General features: G+C 41.4%; 1 protein-coding gene across 4 annotated transcripts in view; it reads right to left on the bottom strand.

Annotated features, from left to right (window-relative positions):
- RARB (retinoic acid receptor beta) overlaps nt 1-22,987 on the bottom strand; it is a 1,055,941-nt gene that overhangs the window by 5,794 nt on the left and 1,027,160 nt on the right. For all 4 annotated transcript variants that reach the window (XM_082257327.1, XM_082257328.1, XM_082257329.1 and 1 more), the window contains 2 exons: nt 8,284-8,488; nt 3,011-3,169 (listed from right to left, as the gene is read on the bottom strand). In XM_082257327.1, the coding sequence (XP_082113453.1) occupies nt 3,011-3,169; nt 8,284-8,488 (364 nt within the window). The remainder of the gene's footprint in view (nt 1-3,010; nt 3,170-8,283; nt 8,489-22,987) is intronic.

The raw sequence follows: 22,987 nt of genomic DNA, 5'->3' as shown, positions 1-22,987 counted from the left end.
TCCCTATTCCCTTAACTACTATTTTTCTGCAGATTTTTTGCCATTATTTATTTTTGCATTTTCAATTGTTTGTTACCATTTTCAGTGTCACATAACAAGAAAATATCTTTTTTCCATAGAAAATAAAAATAGGTTTTACATAGCAATATCCCCATGTGCCTATATTTTCAAAAAGAATGTATGTATTAATTTGTTATCTGAAAGTATACTTCTACTTTTGTGGCCAAATAACAGTTACTTTAAAGTCGTTACCTGTCTCTTTTAACATAGCTTGACTATATATATATATATATATATATATATATATACTGTCTATATATATATATATATACACACAGAGGCATATAAAATGTTTTACAATTTCAGCTTACCTTTAGTACTTTTTACTTGCTTAAAAAATAATGCTTTGCATTCCCTTTGTATCCAATTTTAAGAAGGGGACTGGGGTGCTTGCCATAAATAACCTGCATGTACTGTGCTGGCAGGTCTCGATATCAACTGTAAACTAGATTTAAACACAGTCTGTCCTGCATGGAGGACTTTTGATGCACTTTCAAAAATGCATTAAAACCACAGAGCATAATAGAAGTCAATAGGAAAGCACAGTTAACCTTTACGAAAACCATGGGGGTACACTGGGCTGCAATCAAAGCACAACAGATCCACGTGAAGCTACCTTTACTGATTTATGCCAAAAACATCCTCAAGCATTACAGCGACTTCTGTACATTAACACACAGTGCTCCATTCTTTAAAAGAATGCTTACTTTTTCAGCTGCTCGTTTAATTGCCCTCCCTTCTCTGTCATGCAGATGGTAGGACATACTAAGTGTTGGAAACTCAGGATCAAGCATTTGACTTCAAGACTGAGCACCTGATGCATGACCAGTCCGCTCACTCTTGCAGCTTAGCGTGAATGAAAGAGAAAAAGGGTGGACTGCACATGCATGGGTGGGGAACAAAGCCAAGTGCTTGATGGCGAGTCTCCAGGGTAGAACATCCAGCCCTTGGTACGTTCTGCAATATAATGAGCAGCTGAAAAAGTTAGCATGCTTTTACAAAACACAGTACTGCATGGTAATGTATTGAGGATGCTGTAATGCCTGGGGTATAGATGAACCGACCCTTTAAAACTGTCCCTTACTTTTTTCCTTATTTTTACATCTATTCCAAGTCATGGTAGCTGCCAATAGAGTCCTATAAATAATCCTGCGCCAAAAGAAGCCAATACAAAAGTAAAAACTATTTCAAAACTAAATATTTTTGGGTAACGACACCTTTTAAACAGGCCCAGAGTGAAAATGTAAAACTTGGTCTGGGGAAAAAAAAAGGTTTGAGAGCTGAAGTGGTTAAAGATGAAATGCTGCACAATGCCTGCAGCTACAGAGGTCAGTTAAGGCTTGTTTACTGCTTTTAAAGAATACATACATTCTTTGAAAGGCCATAGACTAGCCACAGGTTCACTTTAAAATCATTATTGGCATTTAGCCTCTACAGGGAAAATGCCAGCATGTGCAGCTAACTATGCTTTAAGATATGGAGCCAAGACTAGGCCTATGCCAGCAAGCTTATTCTGTTGGTGTTGAGAGATTCAACCCTCTTGCTAATGATGATCTAGTAAGCCGAACATTGAATTTCTAATAAAAGAAAGGACTGCTAAAAAGTGGTTAAATCCATCATTAGCAAGAAAAAAAGGTTTGACTTCTATCAGACGCAGTCATTTTTCGGGTATTACGATATTCTAGTGTCGGATGTCACAATACAATAGAGGATGGGAGATTCCTCCATCCACACTGGAGGATGAAAGAATCTATTAGAACTAATAGAATACTATGTGAAATAAATTTGTGTATGGATAACTTTTTTTTAATCTGCATGACTATACAAAGATTTAACCACTTTAAGACCGGAAGGCTTTGCCCCCTTAATGATAAGGTGATGCGACACTGTACCCAAATAAAATTGACGTCCTTTTTTTCCCACAAATAGAGCTTTCTTTTGGTGGTATTTGATCACCTGTGCAATTTTTATATTTTGCGCTATAAACAAAAAAAGAGCGACAATTTTGAAAAATATTTTTCACATTCTGCTAATATGACATTCTCAAAAAAAAAATTAAAAATCAAAATTTTTTTAACATTTTAGGCCAATTTGTTTTCTGCTACATATTTTTGGTAAAAAAAAAAAAAAATCGCAATAAGCGTATTTTGATTGGTTTGCGCAAAAGTTATTGCGTCTACTAACTACGGGAAAGATTTATGTTATTTTTATTGTTTTTTTTTTACTAGTAATGGCAGCGATCTGCGATTTTTTGTGGGACTGCGACATTGCAGCGGACAGATCGGAGCCCTGACTGACATTTATGACACTTTTGGGGGGGGACCAATGACATTACTACAGTAATCAGTGCTAAAATTATCCTGTAATAATGACAATGGCAGGGAAGGGGTTAACCCTGTGGGTGATCAAGGGGTTAAATGTGAGCCTAGGGGAGTGATTCTAACTGTGGGGGGCGTGGCTTCTGAAATGACCATAGAGACATGTGATCCTATATAGAAGGATCACATGGGCTCTATGATCATTCCAGGGAGAAGAACGGTCAGCTGTGTTTACAACAGCCGACCGTCCTTCTCTCTCAGCGGGGAGTGATTGCGGGTGTCAGGCGGCAATCGGAGCCACCTGACTCGTGCATCGGCTTCCCCGCTGACGATCGCGTGCTCGACCCTTAGCTGCCACAAAGCCACCGACATACCCCTACGTCGGTTTGCCTGGGAGAGCCACCCTGCCACAGTATAGATGCGGTAAGCAGTCGGCAAGTGGTTAAAGGGCTAAACAAGGTGAGCTATAACTGATCTACAGTAGAAAACATTCATTCACTTCGGTTAGTAATTATAAGGTAATTTTGTGTTCACTGCAATCATGCATTTATTTTTTTTGCCGATAACTTTACAAAGTAAACTTTCTAAACTCCTTCAGTAAATCATTCTCAAGGTCACCAGCTATACTTTACCTTTTGCACTGATGCTGCGAAGATCTGTGATCTTCATTAAAATCTTTGGAAACATATGGGGCTTGTTGGGTCTTCTCTTCCTGATATAAATTTTCAGTGCTTCCAGTAATGGCTCTTGAAGCTTATCTACTTTAGCTGGCTCTTCAAGGTCCTGACGGTCTAGATTAGTAACAGAAAAAGTGACATGTTTCAAGTCGAATATCTTGGTGAATTATTAGCACTTAACATTTCTTGACATTCGGGTCAGGCTCAGGTTAGCCGGTAGATGGCAGCAGTCTGCAAGCCCCAACACCGAAGCCTGGCCATCTGGCTGAACGAATTGTGTTGCATTAGAAGAGAGAGCTATATTTGGCCTGCTGACATCTGAGTGCCTTTCAGGTCTAATTCTTTATAAAAATATTGCTTAGATCCCTGTTACTACATATACTTCTTCACTTCAGCATGCACTATTCTCCCTTGATAGAGCTTATCTGTACTGAAACAGTTTCTATATATTACATATGGGGTTCTCAAGGTTGTAAGAGCTTTAATACATTACGTGCAGCCAACCATTTCAAGCACAAGTGGCACAGTGAACGAGCACTGATTGCCTTTCATTCTTGAGTCAAAACATAGTGCTTGGGCGAATTCTCGCTGTTTTTAACTTGCGCCTGGTACAGGAACTGCTGGTAAATAAAGTACTTGTAAGGTTGAGCAGGACACAGTTTTATGCGCTTTCAGATCTGAGCATAGATACAACATTTTCATTATATTTTCAATGAGCCAGGGCAGTGACCAATCAGATTTCAGTTAATTGCTGTCATATGAATGATTCTCTCTGATAACTCATCTTGGATTACTGCACTTTGCGCATCATACCTGTCGTCCTTATTAAACCTGTATGCATGTGGTGCGCTGGTGGTGTGTCTGGCAGGGGGGTCACATTGGCTGCATGCTGACATGTGAAATATAGCAATTAGAGGTTTATTCAGGTCACTTCAGAGCAGGGCTGGCTCAAGACATTGTGCTGTCTGGGTCCAAGAATGAAATGCTGCCCCCCCCCCTCCCAAAAAATAAAAAATAAATAACGCTGACCAAAAGGTCCCCCCATCCATTTTTCTTTTATATGAATATTTTAGAAAATATTATATATACTGTTATCTTCTTCCATACCTCACCACCAGGCTGGTCCACCAAACACCCACTGTCTGTCCCCAGTCCTCCTGTCACTCCTGTGTCTGACACTCGCACCACCCTAGAAGATCTAGCCTGTGCTGCATGAGATGGAGTGCGCTGATGTCTGACGTCATTGCGCCCACCACAATCACACAAGGGACGTTCCCAGGAGGAGGCACTCCGCCTCACACTCATCAGTGTGCACTACGGGTGGCAGTATGAGATGGGGAAATGCCGCCAGTAACACGCCGCAAACTGATAGCACACAAGACTGCTGGAAAAAAAATATTAGAAGTTAATTTGCTGCCCCTCTCCAAGTGCTGCCTGGGTCCAATGGGCCCAGCAGGGGCCCATGGTAGGGCCGGCCCTGCTTCAGAGCAGATATTTTAGTGTTCTGTAATTTTGTGGGCTTTAATTCAAGCTTTACAGCCGCAAGTTTCTAAGCTCCCCCTTTATGCAAAGCATGTGAAACTCAAATGAAAGCTAGTGCTCAGTTGAGTTAGAAAGTCCACAAGGGACAGCATTAGCTTTACTGTGAGCCAGGCTTAATAATACAACGTGACATAATACATTCATTCATTCTACAAAGGGAAAATCCCCTTCTGCATTAGCTTAGAGAGATATCAGTTGTCAGTTAGGTGTTCCATAATAAAAAAAAAAAAGCCTAAGACCACAAGCCACATGCTTTTTTGCAGGTCACGGAACTTCAAACTGACTTTTTGCATTGCAATAAACTGGTATAGGAAGCAGGTTCCAGATATGTTCAGCTGCAGATTGATGGATGCAGACTGTGACAGACAGACATATGTGGCTATGACTATGAGTGATCCTCATACACAATGACAGATAAAGATTGAATAGTACATGCCTGGGTAAATTATTAAATACAATTAGCATCTGTCTGTGGACACAAGGCAGGCTCACTTTGGAAAGCTAGGCCCAATGCAAGCCTATGGTTAAAAATGGCTAGCACTTTGAAAGGGGTGGTGTTTACATGGGAAGTGGCATCAACAAAACCGGTCATGAAAGAAATACCAGGTAAGCCACTTATGACCTTTTCTGTTGAAAATACCAGTTTCCTGTCTATCATGATGATGCTTTGCATGCAATGCTTTGAGTCTCTGACCAAATGCAAGTGTAGATATACAGAATCTTACTTTAATATGCAGCATGCTTAATCTGTGCCTGACACTGCAGTACAAAAGCCAAGTCAGGCAACAAGAATGTTTTATTAGAAGCCTGGCAGTGCCCATATTTTTTTCAAGACTGGGGTATTTAAAGCTGAATCCTAGGAACTAAGCTTCTTTGTAGAAAGTGAAGGCACACTATTGCCTCGTTTCCACTGAGCGGAACGGTTCGGGTCAGTACAGTTTGGGAGGGTTAGAATGGTCCTGGCTATTCAGGTGAGCGTTTCCACTGCAAGTCGGGCCACCAGGGACCATGCAGGGTTTACACCAAATGAGGTGTTTGTTTTGCTCTTTCATTTGATGTGAGCATTGAAGTTTTCCCTTCCGCCAATAAGTGGAATCTATGGCGTGACACCAGTAGCTCCGCCCTAACCGTACCGTACCATTTCCTATGGCCCTACATCTGAAGCAGGACCAGGAATGGTGTGGTTTGGTTCGGTTGTATGGGCCACTTTCATAATGGAAACACTCAAATTAGCGTACCGTACCGAACTGACCCGAACCGATCCGCTCAGTGGAAACGATATGAGTTAATTCCAAGGAGCTGCATTACATCTCCTGGGCTTATCTCTATTATTTACATCTGAGAGATTTATTGCACTCCTGGAAGTGGTTGACATTAAAGTGCAGCTGCTATGCCTGCCCCTCTCCTCTTTCTGCCCAATCACAAATGTCATCATTCAGAAAATACAAATGTTTCTCTGACTGGGCAGCATAAGGCAGGGACTGGCATAGCTACGCTGTATGCCTCTCTCTCTTCTCTAATAGCCCCGATTTGGCAGAGCCATAAGCCTGTCAGATATAAATAATAGAGATAAGTTCAGGAGATGTCATGCACCTCTTTGGACTTAACTGATAGTGTGCCTGCACTATTACCAAAGTAGCAGAATTCATGGAATTCATCTTTAAATTACTCAGAATATAATGTCTGTAAAAAAACACATTGTGACATTGGTCTATGTTTCTACTGCTAATATTCATAGTAATTCAAACAGTAAGTGTATTAGGGAATAATAAAAAAATCATATGTAATACAAGATCTGGGAATTTGATGCTAGAGCTTGTTCTTCCTAAAAACAGTAAAAAATAAACAAAAGCTTAAAAGATCAGGATCAGCTCTTCTCTACTCTGCTGTGGAGCTTTACAATAGTCTGATACAGGGGCTCTCTATTGCACAGAAAAATGTAATATTGAAGTCTGGTCTAGGTGAGTAAGAAGGTAGGTTGCCAACTATCAGTAAATTTACAAACAGTTTGTAAAATCTGTAATTTTTGCATCTGTCCAGTCTGCATGTCCGTAACGAACATTCACAGACAGATGCAAAAATTACGATTTTTACAATACTGTAAATTTACTGACAGATGGCAACCCTGGGTAGATCTGTGAACTCAGGTACAGAGATCTTGCCACTAGGTTCTCCAAGTATTAAAACATGCCAGTGAATTATGCAACCTACAAGCATCTACCCAAAGGTAGATAAGTAGATAAGCTGCACTCCATGCAAACACCTAAATAAACAGGTAAAATACATAAATGTCAGCTGTTTTATCTATCAAAGAATGTTTAATTTTGTCCAGCCAGTCCTAACATTTACACAGTCATGCCATACAGCATAGCCAAGTTGGTGATCTCACTGTTTTCCACTGTAGATAAGAATGCAGCTTGGTCAATTCCCTGTCCCCAGTGGTGAATAAACAATAGAAGACAGCAACAAACTGATAAAGTAATCTTTTTCCTTCTGTTAACATGTTCCCTGCCGAAACATAACAGCACAGTAGGATGACTGGCTTAGACCGGCCAAAGACAGAGCGATTTGTTCCCTGCAACCACAGGTTGCGACCCCCCCATGGAGCCGCTAGCAATAATCGCATGTAAAGTCCAACAGTCCGGTTGTTTCTAATGCCTCGTACACATGCAACAATTGTTGGCCGTGAATTTTCGGCCAACGTCCGATCGGCCGATTTTCGGCTTGTTAGTATGATGCTTCTGACAACCGACTCCGACTTTTCGGCCGAACAAAATCTGGTGTGCATGCTATAAAATTTTTGTTGGCCGTCAACACCATGGCCGATTTTCGGTCAGTCAGTACAGATTTCGGCAGACAAAAATCTGAGGAGCAAGACTGGGCATGCTCAGAGAAGAAAAAACACACGGAAAGTAAACCAGCACATGACATCACTTCTGAAGTTGGTTTTTGTTGGCCGAGAAAATTTGTGTGCAGTCTAGAGCACATTTCAACCAACACAACAACACTGGACAAAAGACGGCCGATCGGTCGGCCGATAATCGTTGCGTGTGTACGAGGCATAAGTTGATCAATTGATCAACTTGTGAGTTGATTTATGGATCAACTTGTGTACATTCAGCCTACCCATACATGGTTCGAATCTCAGCCGATTCATGCTGAACCGGCTGAGATTCGAACCAAGGCTTTATTGCACTGACCCTGCCAATAACCATAGGAGCTCTACTGTACAAGGTTAAAATTTTAAGTCAGTTTTGCCTGGATTGGCTTCAACTGAATAACATGTTGCCTCATTCAGTTTAAATTCTAAAGCTAGCCATGCACCACCAGAAAGGAGTAAGAAGGCCACTTGAAGAAAAACATTGATCTAATGTTCCTGCTTTGGAATATTATTAATCTCTTCTGTTCCTGCTGTGGTCATTACAAGTGTATCCACCAATATGTTGGTTCCATTGAACGCTATAGAATAGATGGTAAACAAATTTGAAAGCACAAAAGGAAGGTCAAAAAATGTATGTAATAATAGGTTGATTGTTGACTGAAGGTATACTTAAGCCAATAAACCAATGTCATCTGAAGTTTGACAGCAGATTTCAGACATTAAAACACACAGAATACAAAAATAGTTTTGATTCTTAAACTGACGCAGCACATGGGAGAGGTCTGATTATTGGTAAGAGGCTCACCTTCACAAATTAAGCAGATGGCACTGAGCAGGCCAGTTTCTGTGTCATCCATTTCCAAAGGTAGGAGCTGGTTGGCAAACGTGAACACAAGGTCGGTGAGTGGACCAAACCCAGCATTGTGCATCTGAGTTCGGTTGAGTGTAAGGCCATCTGAGAAAGTCATTGTGTCCTGCTCAGGAGTATATCTTGTGCAAATTCGGAGAATCTATACAAAGACACAAAACAAGAGCAGATATAAGAGACTGAGATATTATGGTTGTACTCACACGGCAGAAGGTGGGGCTGGAAGCAAACAATCTGGCTACCATGACAGGAAAAGTAAAATATAACGCTATGAATGATCTCTGCAAAGGTTGTTGAAAATCGAAGCTCATTGAACATGCAGAGCTGTTGGCATACTGACAGTTCTGCTGTTGTCTTGTGGTTCAAAGTCATCTAGTACTGGGTGAAGAGAGAAGATTCGATGGAACACTTGGCCTTTTCCGCCATCAGTCCTCTATGTTTTAAAGTGGTTGTTAAGGTAACTATTGACAAAAGCATTTTTGAAGAGATGTTAGCATACATTTTTAAAATGCTTGCTTAGATTTAAAAAAAAAAACTTGCCTGCAGCTCTTTATTATTCTGTTGATATGCAGGTCACATGATCAGTCTTCAAAGACCTGCAGGTGGGAGGTTACAGAACCAGGCAGAAGTCATTGCAGGAAATGATGTAATGCAGCCAGGTGCCAGCATTTCCAAGGTGATGAAACACAATCATACCTGGCGGCATTGTACCACTTCCTTCTTTCCCCAGCAAAGTCCAGTGATGCTGCTGGCAATCAATGAAGGAGGGAAGGCCAGGGGGCATGGCTTTACCCTGACCATGGAAGGTACAAGCACGCTGTGCAAGCGTAAAGTGTCAGAGATGATAGAGGACGTAAACTGACCATGCTAGCATGGATGGGCTTCCATGCTAGCGTGGTCAGTTTGTTAACAGGATGACAGGAAGCGGCAGGATCAACCAGGAAATTAAGAATCACTGCTAGCACAATTAACATACGGTTATTATTAAACAAATGCCAATACTTTAAGGAGCCAGATCCATGATTTTTTTATTTTAAGGTTACAAACATTGTGGATTGTGCAAATCTGACAGTCTTCTGATGTGAATAACTAGCCTCAGAGTCTATAAGCAAAAACTATTACTTTAAATATTTCAAAAGATAATTTGCTGGCAATAACTCAATTCTAACTGAATGGAGGGTGCGTACCCTCCGCACCATAGGCTATTGGTAATAAAATATAACTTTTATTTGAATTATAAAAAACATCTCTGGACTGTAAATAAATACAGTCCTGAGATGTTTTATATAATTTTTATATAATTCAAATAAAAGTTATATTTTAATACCAATGGCCTATGGTGCGCAGGGTACGCACCCTCCGTTCAGTTAGAATTTTGCCTCAGAGTCTCACTGCATTCCAACAAAGGTCCAACAGAAATAGCATAACAAGTAATAAAGTTGATAAAATATCCATTTCCATTTTCTGTACTTAAAGAAATACATTTAACATCAAGTAAAGCCATTAGGAACAGCCAGGGAGCCCTCAATTTCACTGGCACTCCATTGGTGATGTTAGGAACTAAGAACATATTGAATAGAGAAAAGTTGTATTATATGAACACAGAACGTCAGTAATAGCAGCTCCAAATAGTTCCATTACTTTTAGAAATTCACATATCGATATCACACATGTACAGTAAATGTTTCAAGGAAAATAGAAAAGAGCATGGAAGGAGAAGTGGACTGGCTTAAACTGATTGCAGCCCTGGTAGACCCTGCCACTGATATGTATAGTGTGCTCTTCTGTTCTTAATCAAGACCTTAAAGTGGAACTATAGGCAATTTGGATATAGTAAGGGAGGGTTATAGCCCCTGTAAGGTTTATTTTTGCCCTATTTGTCCCAATTGGGAGATTTCCCTTCACTTCCTGTCCCATAGCCAAAACAGGAAATCCCTGCAAATTAAGGGAATCTCTTGTGGACCCCCTGGTCAATAGAACTAGTGTTCCCATTGGAAGATTTCCCCTCTATTACTTTTCTGGGGACAACTCAAAATTTGGGATTTTCTTTTACTTTCACTTACAATGATAATGGTAAACATGACAAATAGAGAGGGTGAACTTTCTTTATGGGGACACAGATAACAATAACTGACTGGAGTTCTAATCCCTCTCCACTCTATCCAAAACGAAAAAAAAAGTTTTGCCTTTAGTTATACTTTAAGTAACAACACACATGCCTCTTGTATTTAGACAATATTTGTTCATCCTGAAGTTTACCAATAAAATGTTTCTAGAAAATTTTCATCTTTTTTTTTGTGAATCTCAGGAGATGCTAGTATCCAAGCCAGCTGGTCTTCTAAACCTGACATCCAGGGGCCATGTCAATCATTCATTCACAGAGTTTTGTGAATGTGAAAATTACAAGTAGGTCCAGGCTCGGGCAAGATCGTGGCAATAAAGTCAGGATCCACCCATATGCCTGGAGCAGCACCCGGCTCAGCCTTTCAGCGAGCCGCTGGGACACTAGGCCGGCCACTCGCCACTCCCCCTCCCCCCACAGCCCAGTGTTCCAGTGAGTATGGAGGAGGGCAGAGCAGAGAGCTGTTGACTGACAGCCACCAGCTATACTGCTCAGGGAGCTGTAAGAACCGATTGATCAATGGTGTTTGATCACTTGGTTCTCAGTGTTAGAGGCGCCATTGGACAGATGCAGCATCAGAATGATGCTGTGTCCACCTAGGTAATTATGATTCTTGAAAAAAAAAAAAAAAACCAACCCCCCCCCCACAGCCCAGTGTTTCAGTGAACATGGGGGAGGAGGGGGGCAGAGAGCTGCTGACTGACAGCCAACAGCTCTTTGCTCAGGGAGCTGTGAGAACTGAGTGATCAGCGGTGTTTGATCACTCGGTTCTGAGTGTTAGAGGCGCCATGGGTCAGATGCAGCATCGGAATGATGCTGCATCCACCTAGGTAAGTATGATTCTTAAAAAATAAAATCCATACAACTTTTTAAAGCAGTACTTGTACAGTACGCACTATAACAACATGTGTTCAGCATTTGATCTTTGTAATTTTTTATTTCCTTAGGAGAAATCATCATATGAAATCATATCATATGAAAAAACAAAGACCCAAACCCAACCCCCTCCCCCCCCCACAGCCCAGTGTTTCAGTGAGCATGGGGGAGGAGGGGGACAGAGCAGAGAGCTGCTGACTGACAGCCACCAGCTCTCTGCTCAGAGGGCTGTGAGAACTGAGTGATCGGCGGTGTCTGATCACTCGGTTCTCAGTGTTAGAGGCGCCATGGGTCAGATGCAGCATCGGAATGATGCTGCATCCACCTAGGTAAGTATGATTCTTTCAAAAAAAAAAAAAAACCCATACAACTTTTTAAAGCAGTACTTGTATAGTACGCATTATAACAACATGTGTTCAGCATTTGATCTTTGTCATTTTTTATTTCCTTAGGAGAAATCATCATATGATAGGAATGAGTGCTCAGAAACGATATACCATTGCCTTTTTTAAAGGGTATTACCTCTGCCAATGGATTCCAGAGAGATTTGGGGTGGGACAAAGTCTTCTAGATATTTTTGGATAAGTATTTGCAGTTTGCTGAGTAGTTCAGGCTTATTGACACCTTTCCACATACTGTACCCTAGCCTGATTGTGTCGCATCACATAACAGGCTACGATCACTGATGTTCTGCCCTGTCTTCATTCATCAGTACTGATGGACCACTGGTAATAACAGTAACACTGCATAAAAAAGGTGGCAAGCAAGAAGGTCACATCACTAAATAATGTAAGGTGTATTGCTGCACATCTTCATCTGCTGGCACAGCACAAAGAAAAAGAAAGGGCAGCGACTTTACACATTTTAGAAACAGTGTGTTTATGCAGTGCTGCCACCACATTTACTATATGTGAACATTGCTCAAAAAAGCCTGTTTTAGAGCTCTTTTAGTCATATTCAAAGCACTTATTCTGAATTATTATTGCAAAGTTTGCTTTAACCACTTAAGCCCCGGAAGATTTTACCCCCTTCCTGACCAGGGCTTTTTTTGAGATTCGGCACTGCGTGACTTTAACGGACAATTGCACGGTCGTGCGACGCTGTACCTAAACTAATTTGACGTCCTTTTTTTCCCATAAACAGAGCTTTCTTTTGGTGATATTTGATCACCTGTGCGATTTTTACTTTTTGCGCTATAAACAAAAAAAGAGCGTCAATTTTGCAAAAAATAACAATATTTTTCACATTTTTTTTATATGAAATTCCCCAAAAAAAAATTAAAAATCAAAACTTTTTAACATTTTTGGCCAATTTGTTTTCTGCTACATATGATTGGTATAAAAAAAAAACGCAAAAAGCGTATTTTGATTGGTTTGCCAGCCTTTCTGATGATAACTGCTGAGATAAAATATATTACAGGATAGGTCACTTGGAGAGTGTATTATTTTAAATAGTGTGAATGGCCTGGTTGATAAAGGAGAAGAACTAAAGCATTGACAGTGCAGACCTTCTAATAAAGAAGCTTCATAGAACAGTAAGTGCCGGTTCAAACTAAAGCAATGTTAGACAGTGCATGTGATTTGTACCGCACTGCTATGCAAATCACATGCGTTGTTTGTGCGATGCAAATTCAGCCATACAGACTGTATGGCTGACGCATTCGGACCAAAGTCGTGCAGGACCCTTTTTTTAGCCCGCACCAGAATCGGATCGCATGGGTGTTCGCACTGCGATATGCAAACTAATCAGGGGGTTTCTTTGACTTTGTATTGACTTTCCCAGCAGTTCCCATATGGCAGTGTGAACTGCTTGTGATTCGGGAACCTGCAGTGGATTCGCAAGGTTCCTGCATCGCTCCAGTGTGAACCGGCACTAATATCTATTGATAATATAAGTACCTTAAAGCAAAACATTCCCCTTTGTGTGATCTCTGTACATTACAAGGATTTTAACAACCTTTGTTGCAGATTCCTACCTTTTGTTATTCTAAAGAAATCATTGTTTGTTCCTCTGTGCTGAGTGGGTCCAATGGGAGTGGTTTCATAATTATCAATCAGCTGTGCAGCTGCAGGGCTCTAATGAGGAAATCTGCTAGGCCTGCATCAATTTAGATGTGTTCCTATTGGGAGTATCTCACCAAAAATGACATTTTTGATGCAGGGGATGCCTGAAATCTGACTTGTGTCTTAGGCAGACTTCAGGGAAAATCACTGAGCCAATCACACAAGCAGGAAATGATGTTTCTGGGGTGTGGTCAGTACACATTCTATGTACAGAACACCTCCCAGCAGCCATATTGCATTGTATTTTCAGAAAATGACAGCGGCCGCAGATTGAATTCAATTACAATATGACTTGTGTCACAATTGTATACGCTATATTATTTTTTCCACACAAAAGTGGAGTTACCCTTTAAGTTTATGAAATTCTCTTCTATGGTTCTATAGATTGCCTTTTTTAGCTAAGTAAAAGTAACCTTGCTCTACAAAGATTTTTATTGGGTTTCTCAAAATTGTATAAAAACACAAGAAAAGGTACACACGATTTGTTCAGAGAATACACAAATCTAGTAATATTGGGGTTGATTTACTAAAGGCAAATAGACTGTGCAAAGTGCAATTGCTCCAGCGCTTAGTAAATGAGCAGAAGTTTTGCTGACTTTCATCATCCAATCACGTGCAAGCAAAAATTCAGTTTTTTTTTTTTCCATGCATGTGATTGGGTATTCTTTTCAAAGGGAAGCTTTACCTCATTTACTAAGTTTTGGAACAACGGCACTTGCAGAGTGCACAGTCTATTTGCCTTAAAGCGGTTGTAAACCCTATGAAAAATAAAAATAAAAAAAAAAAACCTGCAAGACAAAGGCATAATGAGCTAGTATGCATCGCATACTAGCCCATTATGTTTAACTTACCTTAAAATGAAGCCCCGACACGGACCCCCGGACATCGATGCGGGCGCTGCCATGATCCCTCGTCGTCTCTTCCGGGTTCGGCGGCTCCGGCGCGCTGATTGGCCGGAAGAGACGGCTCCAGCGCGCTGATTGGCCGGAGCCGCGATGACGTCACTCCCGCGCATGCGCGCGGGAGTGATTTTTCCGGCAAGCTCCCGGCAAGTTAATTGAAGGTCCCCCCGGACCTTCAGAGCGCATGCGCCGCTCGCGCGAGCGGCTGCATGCACGTGCCGGTTTAGGAGATATTATTTGTACCTACAGGTAAGCCTTATTATAGGCTTACCTGTAGGTAAAAGTGTCAAAAAGCGGGATACAACCGCTTTAAGTAAATCAACCCCATTGTATCACATAAGGCAAATCAGTAGGGAAATGTATTGCCAATGGAAATGAATGCCTCAAAGAAATCGAGTTAGGGGAAAAGAGCTCCAACCCCCCAGGGCGGGACTGGAAGCCAGAGGAAAGAGGGAAGGGGTAGAGGAGAGCCACCTACCGGCTTAAGTGGCCTAAGGAGGGAGGGGGAGGGGAGAACCAGGGGGAAGAACAAAAGTAACCTTGAAGGCAAACAAGAAAGCAAAGGTCACAATGTTGCAAAAATTAGCAATTTTTTCTATCACATGATGATATTATAGTAGGTGGAGAAGGTGGAAACCTTCCTGCTCAGTTCCATAGAACTGACACTATTTCTGAAATGCCTTTAACTGGCCATTCACTAGTAGAAGTTCAAAACTTTTCATTTCAAGAACGTTCATTCAATTTTATAATCAATATTGGGGACAAAACAATATTTGTTTTAGACTGCAGTAATAAGAAAATTTATAGCAATAGAATGGAAAACAGATTTCTAACAATGTATATATTGGGAAATCCATTCATTCCAAAAAAGAATGTTAAATACAAATGAAATTTTCAAGTACTTTTAAATGAAATTTGTCTACTTATTTCATGCACGTTTGTACAAATATTCATTTGAAAATCGAATAGTGCATAGCCAGCTTTACAGAGAACACAACCATTTACATCAGTCCCTGACCCTCTACAGCAGTGGTCTCCAAACTACGGCCCTGGGGCCAGAAGCGGCCCATTGCTTGCTTTTAACTGGCCCTTGGGGCACTATTCCTTCCACTGATACAAGACACTATTATGCCATCTGACACCAACAATGGGGCACCATTTTTCCCACTGACACCATCAATGAGGGATCATTTTTCTCACTCACACCAATAATGAGGCACTATTCCTCCCTATAATACCGACGATGGGGCCTTATTCCGCTCCAGACCGACAGATAGAATACAAACATTAAAGAACAAAACAAAAGTTGTGTGTGTGGCTCTCTCACATACATTCATAAATATGAGCAGGATAACAACCCCAAACAGAAAAAAAGCCGCTCAGGTGAGGCAAGACATTCCGGTGCCGGTCGGATCCGCCATCCAGTAGTCAGGTATTCAAAGAGAAAAATTGACCGCACTCTGGAGTAGATGAACTGGAGGTGTTTATTCCCATAAACTTAAATACACAGGTGCGTCACACAGACATGGGACAGGTTGACACATTTCACGATTCTACTGATCGCTTACTCATAACCAATCCAATAAAGGATAACAACCCCACCAGGTCAAACCCATCCCATATGCCTCCACACTGCAATGGGATGACATAACTGAAAGATACTGAACAGGTATTTAACCTTTAGGAGGAAATATCAGACATGTATGCCATGAAGTCCTCCTTTAGACATTTACTTCCATGGACACCCTCTATTATAGTAAGTGTCTTTATAAAGCAGTAGTGCAGAGTTGAACACGTTGAAATTGTAGGGGGAGTAGATTTTTTCCAAGTCAGGGTTATTGTTTTCCTAGCATGAAATAGGAGAAGTCCCAGCAATGTAGGTTAAGCCACTGTGGGGGCCAACTGTTCCTCTAACCCCAGTAGACAGACGCCTAAGGAGGGGGGGGGGTGTTTTCCTGAAACGTGTTTTACAACGCAGACCGCTGCCTCCCAGTAAGGAACATTAGCTGGGCAGGACAAGAAAATGTGGGTGAAGTCACCCCTAGAGTGGGAACATCTCCAGAAATCAGGTGCTACATTTGGAGCCATTTTATGCAGTCTGTATGACGTGTAATAGGCTCGGTGTACGATTTTGAATTGAATAAAGCGGTCTCTAATGGAGACAAGTTGTTTCAATGGGAGATCACAGATACCAGACCAATCATCCCCATCAAGATCTGGAATATCCAGCAACCATTTATTCCATAGATCCGACAACTCCCTGAGAATGACTAACCATAGATGAATATATAGGACTGACATAGGTTTTGAGGAGCAGTCAGACCGCACTGTCTCTTTGAGCACTGTCATAGAAAGGCATATAGTAGAGGAATGAAATTGGCTGCTAAGGCTTGGGATAGATGCCAATATCTAAAATATTAGGAGCATGGGATATTGTATTGTGAGCAAATAGTGGGGAATGGAAACAGTTCACCCTGTTTAACCACATAGGACAATGCTTTAATGTGGTATTTAGTCCAAGCTTGAGGATCGGGGAGGGAGTATAAACGAGGAAGAGTGGGGTTAATCCTTCCAGTATGTTTTTAATTGTGAAAAAACAAAATCACCTTACTGAGAATCAAACTCTGAACTCTAGGACTGCACAACCATTTAGCCATAGCATTATCTAATGAAAAGGATTTAAAGGATTTGGAATAGTGAATAATGTCTGATTTTCCATTGTGGATGAAAACAAAATGACAAGAATAAGCTGATCCTATGCTTATGGTAGCTGCCAGCAAGTAGTTAAATCAGACAATAGCATGGGAATCCATTGCTAAACTGAACAGAATTGAACAGAACCAGCATCATTCTGAATATACTACAAAATTCAACTAGCCACACTTCCAGAGACTATCTGCTTTCTCATTATGTAAGTGAGAGTAAAACTCCTCTTGTGACCTGTAGACTCAGCTATTTGTTTTGAACCAGGGGTGACATAGGCAGACCCACAGTAACTGGTGTATTTTTAATCCCATGTCTCTTTTCTCAAACTAGTGTAGCTAAAATATGTGGACTGCTGACATGATGGAAAAATGATGGCTATTCAATCTATGCGTCCAGATGCTGTGTGCAGCGGAATAAATTACATATTTTTTTTGTCATTTTTTTATTTTTTTTAATTCATTTTCACATTACATAAGTTAAAAATATTATTCATAAAACCATACAAAACTTTTACAAGTGTAACACCCGTTATTCCGTTCTCTTCTCCCCCTCGCTTCCCTTCACGTCCCATTTTTCCTTCTGATCCCATTTTAACATCCACTAATTCAGCATATCTCTTTTTACCTTTAAACACTTTCCACCCTTCCCAGATTTTCATAAATTTATCAATTTTATTTTCTCCCAAATAATACAATTCCTCTAAATTATAAGTGTTTTCTATTTTCTTAATCCAGTCCTTTACCGTTGGTCCTTCTGATGTCTGCCAATATTTTGTAATTAGGTAGTTTGCTGTGTTTATTAGATGAGGTGTCACCGATGGTATCAGGACAATATCCCCCCGGACAATATCCCCCCGGACATTATCCCCCGGGCAATATCCCCCGGGACAATATCCCCCCGGAAAACATCCCACTGGACATAATCCCCCCCGGGACAACATCCCCCCGGATAATATCCCCTGGGCAATATCCTCTGGGACAATATCTGGACATAGGGTTAGAGGGGGGATATTGTCCAGGGAGGATATTGTCTGGGGGGATGTTGTCCAGGGGTTATGTTTCCGGGGGGATAATGTCCGGGGGATATTGTCCTTGAATCGTCACCGACCTTATTATTGTTTTATTGTAAGTTTAGTACATATTCCATAGTATCAATTGTATTACATCCTTCCAAAATGTCTGTATTATTGGCCACTCCCACCATATATGTGTCATTGTTTCCCTTTTCCTACATTCTCTTCAGCATAACGGTGATTTTTCTGATTGATATTTATGTGCTATAGTGGGTGTTATATACCATCTTGACAGACAGTTGTAGTTCCGTTCCCTCGTTTTTATGTCTATTGCAGTGCCATCCACTAATTTCATTATTTTCTCTTTTACGTGCTCGCTCCAGCTTGCATTGAGCTCCGCTTCCCATTTCCCCAAAAAGGGTGGGCTGACTGGGTTCACCAATCTTGTAAGGATCTTATATATCTGGAAAATGCAGTGGTTCAGCACCATCTACAAGCTGAGAAGTTTTTCAAAAGGTAATACATTTTTCTCCTGATCTTATTGGTTGGGGCAAAGCCTTCACAAAAAGTTTTAATTGAAGGTATCTCCATTCATCTATCAAAAGTTATTTCTTTTGTGTCTTAATTCCCCCATCGCACATATCTTCCCTTCTTTCAAAATATCCCTTAATTGTGCATTATTAGCCTTTATCCAACCCCCCAAAAAGTGTCTCATTCCCTGGTAAAAAAAAAAAAAGTTTCTTCAAGTGGTATTAATGGTCAGTTCCCATTTCCTTTGCTCGTGCAATAAATCCCATTCCCTAATTCATACTTTATAAGTGTACTCGTGTCTTTAGAAAAATATCAGTGTTTTTGTGGTACCCAAATCATATTTTTCAAAGGTGTCTCGCTTAACGTGTTTTCTATTTTTACCCAACTTTTCCCTTGTGGAATAATTGTCCAGTCAGTGATTCTAGCTAGTAGGACGGCTTTGTAATATCTAGAGGAGAGCGGGGTTCTGACAGCTCCATCTCTGCACACAGAGCGGAGACGGAGCTGTCATCCGCCTGCTCAGCGGGGATCGGCGGATCGATCCCCGCTGAGCAAAACGGAGTCCGCCGGGTGTACCGCCCATGGAAAAGGGACCTTATACTCTCATCTGAGCTCTGCCAACACTCCTCAGAGGGAGGAGTCTCTCTGAGCTTTATTTGTGACCACACAACAACAGCCATGAAGATTGCAGTGGAAGGATGCTGTCATGGCAGTGAGGAATGAGGGGGACATGAAATGCATGGCTGTGCCACAAAAGTACCGCCAGATGCAGACATTTTACAACTATTTTGGCTCTACTTGATGAGAATTTATTTAGTACATCTTCTTCTCCATGATTGAGAGGACGTCCCTGCACCACAGAGAGGTTTTCCAGTTCCTGATGGGATTGTAATCAAGGTGTATGTTCTCGGGATATACTTTCCGTACCCACTGTATGTAATTCGTTTGGTATAAATCCTTCCATTTTGCTGTTATTTTTATACCTAAGTATCTTAATTTTCCCTGCCATTTAAACCGGAATTCTTCCTGTCGATCTTTTCCTTCTTTCTTATTCATGTTTATGTTTAGGAGGAATAAATTGGATTTGATTCAAGGAATTTAGCTCTGGCAGGCTGATGAGCAGACCTGTAGACATTGGTCATCTTCTGTTCAAATTTCAGGTAATCGCTGTATGTATCTGACACAGTATCTGTATCATGGGATCACAGTTCATTGTAGGCCAATATTCACTAGCTGAATAGCAACGAACATATGTGAAATGATGTCAATTATAAGGATATCAAACTTCACTGAGGAGTTCTGTACCCATAAAAAATCCTGCAGGCCAAGTGACTTTATAGCGACCACAAACCTTCTACATACAGTACTTCCCACCCAAAACGACTACACCCATCTTTAAATAGCTGCTTTAGCAAGGCACACACTGTTTTACATTATTATTATTAATTATTTTACAGGATTTATATAGCAAGGACAATACATTAGGACATACTTACATTTAATAACAGTAGTTCAAACACAATAAATAAATCATTTATAGGTGTGCCATAGGCATTAAATAGAAGGGTGGTATTGTACCTTTCTTCCTTAGCAGAGAAGAATTCCTGAGCGTGGGTGTCCAGCAGGATGTTAGGGGGGGGAGGTATTTGGATATGAAGGCCTTGACCCGTGCATAGGTGTAAGATACAGAGGGGGGAAGGTCATAGGCCTTCACAAGTTCACTAAGAGGTTTGGTACCCCTGTCGTCAGCTAGTTCGTCCAACTACCGTAGGCCGTAGTCGTGCCATTTATATATCGCCAAATAAGGGATAAGTGTGTCTAGTACTTGGAGTTGGATACGGAGGGCAGATGATGATGGGCAGGGTGCAGAAGAGGAAATCAATTTCCTCCAAGCTAGTAGAGTGGCTTGTGTTGTGGGGGGAAGGGAGTTGAGGTGGAGGGGTTTCCAGGTGTCTGATACTAAGTTTGAAATTGATCATTGCAAGTTTGTATTCATTCCAATTGGTGTGTGCATTCATGTGACAAGTCACTGTGCAAAAATGGCTGCTTCAGGGACATAATATTATACATTAAAATTGAATTTTTATTTTCATGGTTACGTACTGAACTTTCTACCGCTGCCTATCATCTCTGTAGAACTGTCTTGGCATTACTTTATTTGTGTTGTTTCTTTGTAATGTGTTTTATTCCTTCAATAAAACTCCTTTTGATTAAAAAAATAAATAAATTGAAAATATATAGACAACTAGAGTTGAAACTATTAGGTGCCAATCAGATGTCACTGTTTATTTTTGGGGAAACAAGAATTTGATTGGTTGCTATGGAATACAGCTGTAGTTGTGTGCTATTTTCTTTTCTTCATGTTTAACCCATTAGTCCTATAGCTTGTTATGATAAGTTATGGATTTTAGGCTGCATTCACATGTCAGCTTATAATCGCGGGCAGAACCGCCGCGGTTCCGCCCGCGATTCGGAGATTTATTGCAAATCGCGGGACGCCTAGCGTTGCCCGTTGATTTGCAATATCCCCCCAAACGCCGAGCGATGTTGCCGCGATTTACGCCCGCCGAATCGCGGCAACATCGCGCAAACAAAATCGCGGGACGCAATACGCTCCAAAGAAGCTCTTGTACTTTTTTGGAGCGTATTGCGTCCCGCGATTTTGTTTGCGCGATGTTGCCGCGATTCGGCGGGCGTAAATCGCGGCAACATCGCTCGGCGTTTGGGGGGCTATTGCAAATCAACGGGCAACGCTAGGCGTCCCGCGATTTGCAATAAATCTCCGAATCGCGGGCGGAACCGCGGCGGTTCTGCCCGCGATTATAAGCTGACATGTGAATGCAGCCTAAAGTGTATCTATAGCCGACACTTTTTTGATTGCCATAAATAGCATAGATAAGGTTTAGAATAGGGGTTGGCAACAGGTTGATCATGTTCTACCCATCAATCACAGCCATGTTGAGGCATGAAAGGTTTTAGAAAAATTTACCAAGCCCAGGGCTCTCTAAAACAGAGAAACACTTTTCTAGATAACACTTTTGAAAACTAAGAAACTTTGGCAACAGCCATACTGAGTTTCATATGACTGTCTGACGCCATTTAAAAGTTTATAATGCAGACAGGGAAAAAAGGTCCTAGTCAAAACCTCATGCGTTGCCCTCTGGGAACTAACCCAAAAAATAACATAAAGATGGCACCTCACCCCTTCCATCATGAACAAGTTCAAAGGTCATCCAGATCCGAAATGTTGGAGAAACTGTGGTGCACGCGGCACCCTGATCCATTTCCTTTGGGAATGCCCCAAGTACTGGGCTTCTGGAAAGAAGTTTTTAAGTTGCTAAATGAAGTAACCAATCTCTTCCTACTCCCCTCACCTGACCTTGCTCTGTTAAGCCTAAACAGCAATACCATCCCCTTACCACTGCGTAAAGCAGGGATCCACATCCTCCTGGCAGTTAGACTCTCCATTACAAAACTATGGAAAACAGCCCACCCCCCAAAACTGCTTGATGTGATAAATATGGTTCAAACCCACCACACATACAAACTTTAATCAGCATCAGATAGACATTCACTGATACGAGAAACTAACCTTTGGTCTACATGGACTGATTGGTATAGTAAAGTTGCTAATTGATTAAGTTACGGTATGTACTATGGTATGTACTGTATCTCTAACTACTCTATATTGCTATTATCTTGGGCTATCATATCCTATAAACACATAAACCTCATTTGTTCGGATGGAACAAGTAAGCAGTCATATAAATGTGATATTTTATAAAAACAATAGAGGTGGGTGCTGTCACCCTTCCCCCCTGACACAGTTTAATCCCATATGGGGTGTCTGGGGGTCCGGTGCAACACCCCATTCCCCGTGCCTCATATAAAGTGCTTGTTACTGTTGTTGTTTTTAGATCATCGTGTAACTATGGTACAATAATTAATCCTACTTCCTAGATGTAATCTTCTCAACTGCTGACTTCCATGTTTATGTTCTTTTTAATCTTTTTGTTTTGTTTTGTGAAAATTCAATAAAAATGATTGAAAATAAAAGGACCTAGTCAAGGTTCATCTGCCACTCAAACCTAAACCTTAACCAAAATTTAAGGACTACAAGTCCCAGCATGAACCCCAGAGATCTCACGAGGGGGGGGGGGGTGGGTGAGGGAAGTAGAGAGAGGGGGGATGAGAGAGGGGGTGGGTGAGGGGGAGAGAGAGGGAGGGGTGAGAGAGAGAGAGAGAGGGGGGATAAGAGAGAGGAGGATGAGAGAGAGAGAGAAAGGGGGGTGAGAGAGAAAGAGAGAGGGGGTGAGAGAGAAAAAAATGAGGGGGGGTGAAGAGGGGGGGTGAGAAAGAAAGGAGGGGGGTGAGAGAGGCGGCTCTAGCAACCAGTGGCCAATAGAATATCAGGTGGAGGGGGGGGGGG

This window comes from Pelophylax lessonae, assembly GCF_965119305.1.
Source record: "Pelophylax lessonae genome assembly, chromosome: 5".
Taxonomy (NCBI): domain Eukaryota; kingdom Metazoa; phylum Chordata; class Amphibia; order Anura; family Ranidae; genus Pelophylax; species Pelophylax lessonae.
The sequence above is the reverse complement of the archived record's forward strand: the minus strand, read 5'-3'. Positions and strand labels throughout refer to the sequence as shown.